Source organism: Danio rerio, chromosome 6 (assembly GCF_052040795.2).
Source record: "Danio rerio strain M-AB ecotype USA chromosome 6, GRCz13ab, whole genome shotgun sequence".
In the NCBI taxonomy this organism is placed as follows: Eukaryota; Metazoa; Chordata; class Actinopteri; order Cypriniformes; family Danionidae; genus Danio; species Danio rerio.
This window is the reverse complement of record NC_141026.1, coordinates 32,349,595-32,359,242: the sequence shown is the minus strand read 5'-3', so window position 1 is coordinate 32,359,242 and position 9,648 is coordinate 32,349,595. Positions and strand designations below refer to the sequence as shown.

Below are 9,648 nucleotides of genomic sequence, written 5' to 3'. Positions count from 1 at the left end.
ATTGCAGTACATATCAGAACTGAACCTACACAAGTCTGTAAATCATTCATCAAATTGTTCAATTTTTAAGATATTTTCAGGGAAAAAAAGATTTTTTTTTTTTTTTAAATAAAATTTGCTCAACAGATATTGACAAGTAGTTCAAACATTTTTGTATGTTATGACTCAATTAATAAAATGAGGACTATTAATTTTATACGGAAAGACTATTCAGCTTTGACAAGTTTAGTTAATTTTGACTGACATGACATAAGCAAATGATAATGTTATAAATAGCAGAGAGATGAATGCAATTGATGCTTTTCCAAAAGCATTTGCAATTTGTTAGAAGGAATGAGAAACTGTTGTGCAAATGTAAATAGTGTAGTGAGAAATGCACCAAAGCGACTGAGAAAAACTGTAATCACTTGTATCAATCACATGTCCATAATACAGTATTTATTTTTGCTGTAATTAATGAGTAGAAATATTATGTTTGTAGATTAACGCACTCTTCAAAAGCTACCTGTTTGTTCAATGTTAATATATGACATAAACATACAGAGCGATTCAAAAGGAATACCACAACTTTAAAAATCAGTATTTATTCAAAGAAACAGGATGGAAACTTGGGTTATTAATCAATGTGAAGAGCACTTAAACTTTAGAACTTCCTTAAATTATTGGAAGTAAGAGCTCTCCCTTTCTTTGCAGAGTTCTCGATTTTCAAAGTTGTGGTATACTTTTTGAATCACACTGTACTTTAAATAGTCCGTAGACACATAAATGTCAACAATATCTAAATGCCTAAAAATTAGCCATGTGTAGCTTTTTTGTGTCTTAATGCCAAATTCACTTTACAAATGTGGTGCAGATGTGTGTGTTAGATAACGTTAATGTGTAAGTGCTTTTCAGAGGTTTCATAAATGTATTATACAACTATTATAACTATATACTTTGACTCTAGGGGTTAGAGTATATCCTAAGAGGCGTAAATGTGGCTTTTACGCAGGAGTACATTGTTACACAAAATATTGACCACATACAGGAGCAACTTTAACTCATATTATAACACAGGATCTGGACTAAAATGAAATCTTGCAGAGATTCATATAAACTGTAAAGCAAGTCACTAAAAAAAAACCCTCCTTTTTCATATTAAAAAAATAAACAATGATAAACAACAGCCCACATTTTATGATGCTTGTTTATTTAAAATAAGAGACAGTATGTTGTAATACTTGAGCAGACTCACTGGCCTGGCAACTAAATATTAGTTATATCTCAATCATTTCATTAAGAAATCGCAACCAAAGCAGACATTAATAGGACATTCACACGTCAGCACACTGATATGGGATCGGAACAACACATAAAAATAAATCTCTTAAAGAGACATATTAAATCACAAAGCAAAAAAAGTGATAGTACACAGTAAAAAGTGATTAGTTAACTACTTAAAAAGTGAGTAAACCCATTGCTTTGAAATTTATTAGTTTACTTAAAAAAGTGAATAAAATGAAGTAAACAAATGTGATGATTTTAAAAATTAAACTTTACAATTCCAAGTCACACTGTAAAAAATGCTGGGCTCCACACAATTAATTTGGGTTGGCAAAACATGAAGAAATTAAGTTAACATTACTTTTTTCACAAATTTAAGTAGACTGAACATAAATCAATCAAGTTGACCCCAAAAAACTCAAGAATTGTGTTGTTTCAGCTTAATTTAAATTTGAACAAACAGCAAATGCCTTTTTTTGAGTGTACAACATGTTTACTTCTTTTAAATAAAGTTAACTTGTTGCTTATGTATTAATGATTTCATTCATGTTTTTATACCTAATGGCTTTTTACAGTGTACGAAACAGATATCAAAAGCACCCATTATTGTGAAAAAGCAAGCAGAAAGCATAATTTATATATATTTACATCTGTAATCTAGTCTAGTGAGAATTGATGCAACATGTACAATCATTTGAACTTAGTATTCCCAGAAAAATACGCTCGGAATTTAATTTTGTTATTTTTTTGGTTACAGTATCCCACATTGTCTGAATTCACCTCCCTCAGGTTTTTGTTTGTATCATTTTTGGAATGGTTGGAAGTTGCAATGACAAAGAAAGGAAATCAAATTTCAATCTTCAAATCAAAAGGACACAGTTTGAGCAGATTGTTCAGTCAATGGAATAAAAAAATTGCTTTGCAATACAAACCAAATGCAGAAATAATACGTCTGTAATGGACAAGTTTTCCAACTTGCACTAGAAATGTAGTGCATTTCTCCCCAGTTACTAAAGTATTAGTTGTATCATCTGAGAACAGAACAATTGATAATAGAGAAAACTATCTTTGTTCTGCTTTGTTTAGCTAAAACAGAAGAGGTTGATAACCTTTCAATCCATTCAGTAGTAAAGCTCCAGTGCGTCCGTTGGGATAATGGCTGTTCTAATATATCATCAAAGAGGAAAATCCCAGACACAGCATATTCTCTGATATGGCATGTGCCTTCAAGTAGCTCATAACAATAAAATGCTGGTTCTAAAAGCTCCAATAAACATTGTGCAATAAATATGTAACAGGCAAAGCATATGCACTGATATGGCTATTGCCTTCAGCCAATGCGGAGTAAATGAATAATACAATATTGGTCTTAATAATGAACCAGTTCTGGTTTAATCTTTGGCTCAAAGAAATACTTCAACCAACTTTTCTGGTTTCCCATACAAAAAAAATAATATTAATAATAAAATAAATCCCTACACCTACTAAATCTTATCAACGGTAAGTGTGTACTATGTACTTTTTAAATCACAGATCAAATGCACCGCTATTGCTTAAGCATGTTGTAGATTTCGATTTGGCAGAACGATGTGAAGTCGAATCACTGAAATACTGGATACATGAGATATGGGTATGGAGGTCAGAGTGGAGATGAGACGAAGCTGCTACAAAGCCAGCAGAGACACCAGGGAGCTCACAATGGACATCAGCAAGAGAGAAGAGAATGAAAACACTGTAATGGACAAAAAAAAAAAAGAGTTAACGAAAGAGTTAGTAGAAGAATGCAAGTGTATTTAAGATTTAGGCAATGGAACATGAGATGAAGTTAGACCTGAGGTTATTATTTGTGTTGACCCTCCTTAAAGACATAGTTCACCCAAAACTGAAAATTCTGTCATTATTTATTCACTGTTATTATTCATTCATTATTATACCTGCCTTCTTTTTCCTTATTTTTACAGAAAATGTGTTATTTTGACACCTGTACCATGACTTTTTATAATATTTGTTTGTCCTACTATGGATGTCAATGGTTACCAGTTTCTGTCATTTTTCAACATAACTTATTATGTGCTCAACAGAAAAAAAAAAAACATTTTTACATTTGGGTGAACTATCCCTTAGGTTTCTTAACAGATAAATAATAGATCATCAGAGCATAAGTGTAGTCATTATTTCTATTAAAAAATACACTATTATGACTATTGTAGATTTTGTATTAGATAAGTTAGTTTTTTAAGATTTTCCCATGTGTTTTTTAAAGATTAGATTAAAATTAACTTAAAATAATATAAAATTAGACCAGTTCAATGTATTTATATTTCTAAAAAGTATTGATAATGTAAAAAACTGATAATCACTTAAGTGTAAAAAATATATCTCTTTTTATTTTAACAGTTGCGTTGTTAATTTTAATTATTATATTTATCTATTTTTTTAATTATACATGCACACATGCACACAGTTAAAGGGGACCTATTTTACTCCTTTTACAAGATGTACAGTAAGATAAGTGTCTCCAGAATGTGAATAAAAAGTTTAAGCTCAAAATACCCATCAGATACTTTAATATTGCCTATATGGAATTAGCCCATTTTGCTGTCTGAGTATACTGAAGCTGTTTTCGTAGACTGTGGCTTTAAATGCAAATTAGCAGCTTCTCTCCCTGCCCACCGTTTCGACGTGTGTGTCTGCTTCTCATCATGCGTTACGTGAGATAAACAAAGTGACAGAGACAGACTCGGATAAAACTGAAATACAGCTCATTATTGAAATTCAGTTCTAATTTATGTTCTAATAAATTCAGTTCTAATAATGTCCAAATTATGTCCAAACGCACATCCTATACCCCATATGGTCCAAAAGCTTATAGGTAGACAAATAATAAAACAATGTTTTTAATAAAAATAAATATTCATATAATAAATAATACTACTAATAATATAACACTATACAAAAGCAAGTTGTCATGAATAAACTGAATAAAGCCCCCCCCCAAGATGAAGAAGGCATGGAGAGAGTGGTTTTTATATTTATGTAGAAAACATACATTTTTGTAATATTTTACTTTAATAATTACTTTAATTCTTATTCATTTGTAAAGATATTTGTGTATTGCTGTATATACTTGTATTAAGCAATGTGTAAGCGAGGTGCACAACTAACCCGCTTTGTGCTGGGATATCCACTTGTTGAGTGGTGACGTGTTTGTGACGTATGTAATACTGTTTCCGGGTCCAAGCCGACATTCATTTGAGTGAAGAAATCATTCGTTTATGATCACATTTTTTTCCCTATCACACATTAAAGTTAATTTTATAAAAAATCATAGTGTACACAACAATCTCTGGGCTTGCTGCATAACAAATACCAAAAATTTAACAATTTATAAAAAAATTAATCACTTTTTAAGCCTTAAATTGCTTTGCAAACGTTTATTGTTACCATTTCATGAGTCTCCCCATTCAGTTGAATAGAGCGCTTGGACCCAGAAGCCGCTTCACGTGACGTCACACTTAACAAGCGGATAGACCTGCTTTCAGCTGGTCTATTGCACAGTCTATTTTAGTGCCTCAAAATAGCAACACACCAACAATGTGTCTTAACACACCTCTTTTCTAGACCGAAGCACCCATGAGACCACAAAGTGGCACAAATGGATTTGCTATTTAAACATAATGGAAAATGGAAAAATTAAGGTTGCGTTGGTCTGAAAATAGCAACATGTCATGGAAACACGTCTTGCGCCTTATTGCGCCGGGTGTATGATAGGACCCTATTTGATGTATTTGTGGTGGAGTTTACTCAAACCTATCTGAAATGACCTTTTTTATTTCACACAAATGACCTTTGCAGTACACACACACACACACACACTCTCACACACACACACACACACTCTCTCACACACACACACACACACACACACACACACACACACACACACACACACACACACACACACACACACACACACACACACACACACACACACACACACACACACACTTACACAGGCATATTAGCGTTTACTGACACCATGCAGATAGAAATTTTACTTATTTATTACAAATATGCTCTCTTTTAAAGACATTTTAAACTAATAAAGTGTTTAATCCCAGTTTATTTGCAAAAATAAAATTTTATGTGGACTTGTGTATAAATGTTATTATAGAAATATGGTCCCTGCCCTATTTTAATGTCAGAAAAAAAGAGACTTATTGGGTTTCTATCTCTGCATTATGACTGTGGACACACTATACCAACACACACACAGTTCTGTCCAACCAGCTTCCAAAGCTGATTTTCATCATAGGTGCCCTTTAAGGAGTGCCAAATATAAAAGCCAAATATAAAATCTTGTTTTTTTTTCTTTGATTTAATCTTTTAGGAAACATTGCTATTATCATCAATAATAATAGTACCAGAAGTAGAAGTATCAATACTTTATTTAAAAACAACAAAACAGATTATTTCATTTTACAGTTAATGAGTTCTTATTTTTCTTTTAAATTTATTAATATTATGATTTTTTTTTTTGGTGAAACATTATTTTTAACACATTATTATCATTATGTTATTAATACAGCTATTACTACTACATTGTAAATATATATATATATATATATATATATATATATATATATATATATATATATATATATATTTACAATGTAGTAGTAATAGCTACATATATATATATATATATACACAACCCAGTACTGCAAAACACTCATACACACATGCACTCATTAAAGGGCCATGAAACCCCCTCGTTTAACCAGCGGGGTGTTTTCACACCTCTACTTTGGAAAAAGTCGGAAAAGTGGGCGTGTCCAGCTCTGTTTAGGAGGGAGTGTCGGAGGAACTACATGGACATCTGTAGTCGAATTATTTGCCAGATTATTAAATGGTGGACTTTAACTGCAGTTTGGCTCTTTCATTCAGGGAATTCATTCATGCCCCTCGCGACAAACAAGATAATTGATTTGAGGAAATGCTCTAAGCGTGTATTTTTCATGCAATCTTTGATACCGCACGGCGAATGAGAGAAAAAAACCTCTGCATTTCCCGGAAACTTAGAAGCACACAGCAGGTAGCGTCAGAAAGCCGCGTGTGTTATTCCGGTCACTAAATAAGGTGAAAATCCTACACGAGGTTAAAGTTTGGTTGTGGTGCTAACATGTTTACACTCGGTGCAATAGTTAACTTAGTTCGATACGAACAAACTGAATAAACAAAGAGCACTGGTCGCTCACTTACCAAATCTGTAGAGACAGGACAATCCACAGCAACTAGAGCTGCGTCTTTATTAAGAGAATACTACAAGCGAATCCGGATCTCAGCGTTTGCAGATGAGAACAGCTCTCAGATAAACAATATTCCTCCTTAGACACGTAAATTATTGTTGTTGAGCGTCGCGTACACTGTTAATCTACGCGTGACTCCAGCTGCGCTCTCACAGAGAGAAAATGAAAACGAAACTTAACTGCAGCAAACAATAAAAGCAACACATCGCGCTTGTTTGCCAATACAACGTGGCGTCTTTGTCGTCTAAACACTGTGACAGTAATGAATATTAATGAAGTTGCACAATAGAGCGCGCTGATTGGTTTGAACCAAGCCTTACTCATGCATTAATGCAACACACTGTAAGACGTAATAAGACACACTCTGGCACAGACGTCCAGTCTACATGCTGGAATACACGCTATTATGTCATGACCGTGACGCAGCTTCAAAAATTAGTTTCAAACCGGAAGTACGAATTTGCTTGAAATAACGCAAAAACAACCAATTTACACTTTTTAGTGAAATATAGGTGTCCTAATAGTGTTTTTATAAGTGTGGGACACATATACGACTGTCAGCAGCTCAAAAAATGTGTTTTGGTGTTTCGTGACTCTTTAACAAGAGCCAATTTTGTTTACCCAATTCACTTATAGTGAATGTTTTTGGACTATGGGGGAAACTGGAGCACCCAGAGGAAACCCACGCAAACATGGGGAGAACAAGCAAACTCCACATAGAAATACCAACTGGCCCAGCTGGGACTCAGCCCATGCCACCTTTTCAATTATTTTTTTACACTGGTTTTTACATGTCCACATTAGTCAGACATACGCATGCAGACAGGCATACCTGTAGATGAAGCCGAGCATTCCATGGCTATCAGTGAATCCAGATAACTCTGGCCAAGCCATTCCTCATATGTCTTCCTCTCTCCAACCCCAATCAGGGTGATGGTTGAGTCCTTGAAAATCAGATCGGATCCCTCGTAGGCTTTGGAGTCAAACATCTTGAAGCCTGAGGCAGAATTAACTCCAAAAAATCTCTGAAAGATGCAAACCAAAAAGTCACAAAAAAAGCACTCGATTCTTAAAGTTCTCTAAAAAATTACATGTGGAGTTACCAAATCTACCTGAGCTTTGTCCAGAAGACCAAAGATGATGTGGTGGTTGGTGTCGGGCCTTATCATAACTGCGTGGGACGGGACTCGGGCCAGATTACATTTAGTGAACTGAGTGACTTCAGCACGAGACTCCTGAGAACAAAGCAGCTGAAATTCACGAGAGTCCAAGTTTACAGCCCAGGGGTCAGTGTTGTTTCCTGAAAATAGCAAATTCTGACATCAGACGAATGCTAGAGACTTTAACACACACACACAGACACACACACACAAGCAAATTAAATTCAATAAAAAAAAGAGTATTATTCAAGTAACTTTTTTGAAATTTTGCCCTTGCACAAGAAACTTTAGTTGAAACTTTACAGAATGTTTTTTTTTTTTTTTTTTTGCAAGTAAATGATCACATTTGGAAGTGTGTGATGTCTAAAGAGCTTTTAAAAATCCAACACTCTTAGAAAATAAAGGTTTTCAAAATAGATTTTTACATTGATGTCTGTGAGGAATGGAACCAGCACGTTGTAAGGGTGTACAAAAAGAAGATTTTTTACAAAACATGCAGTACAGATAACTAATTTTGTGTGCACCCAAAATAGTAAAAAAAATGTACTGTGAATAATAAAGTAAGTAATGAGAAACAGAAACAGCGTATGTGTCTTAATTAATCCAAATATGAAAGAAACGAAATGTATAAACATAACTCCATTTAACTAAACCACTAAATGAGCCTAAAGGAATGTGTATAATGTGTGTGTAAGTAAATATAAGCATGTGTGCGTGCATGCCTCTGTTAACTTTTAATTTGAATGTATGAATCAACAGTTATTAGGCAGAGAGTCTACTAATAATCAAATGGACCATCAAAATAAAGTGTTACCAAATATGATGTGGCAATATGAGAACAGTCAAAATGAGCACCATGGTAATTCTAGTAGTTATAGAATTCTGGTAGTTCCAGTCTAAAGAAATAATTAAAAATTCCAGAGGAAATCCATAACAAACTAATATCATGGCTGAACAGCTCTGACATATCTAATTAAAAATGGCTTAAAGCAACAGAGGATTTTTGTGAGTTACCATCTGTGTTCTGGAATACAGTGGAATGTTTGACAAAGGCCACGTCACCATGATTTTCAACAAGGCACCTAGAAATAGAAGCAGAAACATTGCTGCAATACTCACAGTAGCTGTCCTGCAGACAATGGTGAGGTACGGATTAGCACCGATGTATTATGTAGTGGTGTGAATTACCTGAATGCTCCATCATAGCCGTCATACAGGTCTTTGCCTTTGACACACTTGAATTGACCACTGGAGTCTCCGATGCACTGCTTACACAGATTCTCAGGAAAATCTTTTTGATCAGCTCCAGGGACACAGGCTGATTCAAAGAACTCTCCAGCAGCTAAAAGCACGTTCACACTTGCTTATTTACTATTCATATTCATCATTAGCACAATAGTATCATTACTGCAAACAAAACTCTCTATAGCTATTTGGTGCATAGTCAATTTTAGTGAAACTATTCTAGTTCTTTAAACCTCTGAAGTCATGCATCAAGATTTTTTTTAAAAATACGCTGCCTATTTTTGTCAAACAGATAAGTGTTAAGCATATTTAATAACTGTAAATGGTTTTTATTATTTGTGTGCACCCATAATGAAAAACTACTTTCAAACATCTTGAGTCGTTTAAAGACTTCTTATGAAAAGAGTGTGTTAGTCAAATGCGCCTAAGCAGGTCCAAAACACTTGTATGTTGCTTATTACACATACAGCGATGCACAGCAACACACAAATATCTTTACATTTTTAAAAATGAAAGCATTCAAATTATTTATGTTTATTACTTTTATAATTGTTACATGCATATTTTAGATCCATTAATTTGACTGTCTATTAGTCTGGCCAAAAAAAAAAACATTTCGCTATTTACTCACCCTCAAGTGGTTCCAAACATTTAAGAGTTTCTTTCTTCTG

At 33.9% G+C, this 9,648-nt stretch overlaps 1 protein-coding gene across 2 annotated transcripts in view; it reads right to left on the bottom strand.

The window, feature by feature from the left end:
• Positions 1 to 1,168: 1,168 nt before the first annotated feature.
• meltf (melanotransferrin) overlaps positions 1,169 to 9,648 on the bottom strand; it is a 19,510-nt gene continuing 11,030 nt past the window's right edge. For both annotated transcript variants that reach the window (XM_087257484.1, XM_087257485.1), the window contains exons 12-16: positions 8,921 to 9,074; positions 8,747 to 8,814; positions 7,685 to 7,872; positions 7,405 to 7,597; positions 1,169 to 2,995 (exon numbers count right to left, since the gene is read on the bottom strand). In XM_087257484.1, the coding sequence (XP_087113610.1) occupies positions 2,928 to 2,995; positions 7,405 to 7,597; positions 7,685 to 7,872; positions 8,747 to 8,814; positions 8,921 to 9,074 (671 nt within the window). In that variant the 3' untranslated portion in view covers positions 1,169 to 2,927. The remainder of the gene's footprint in view (positions 2,996 to 7,404; positions 7,598 to 7,684; positions 7,873 to 8,746; positions 8,815 to 8,920; positions 9,075 to 9,648) is intronic.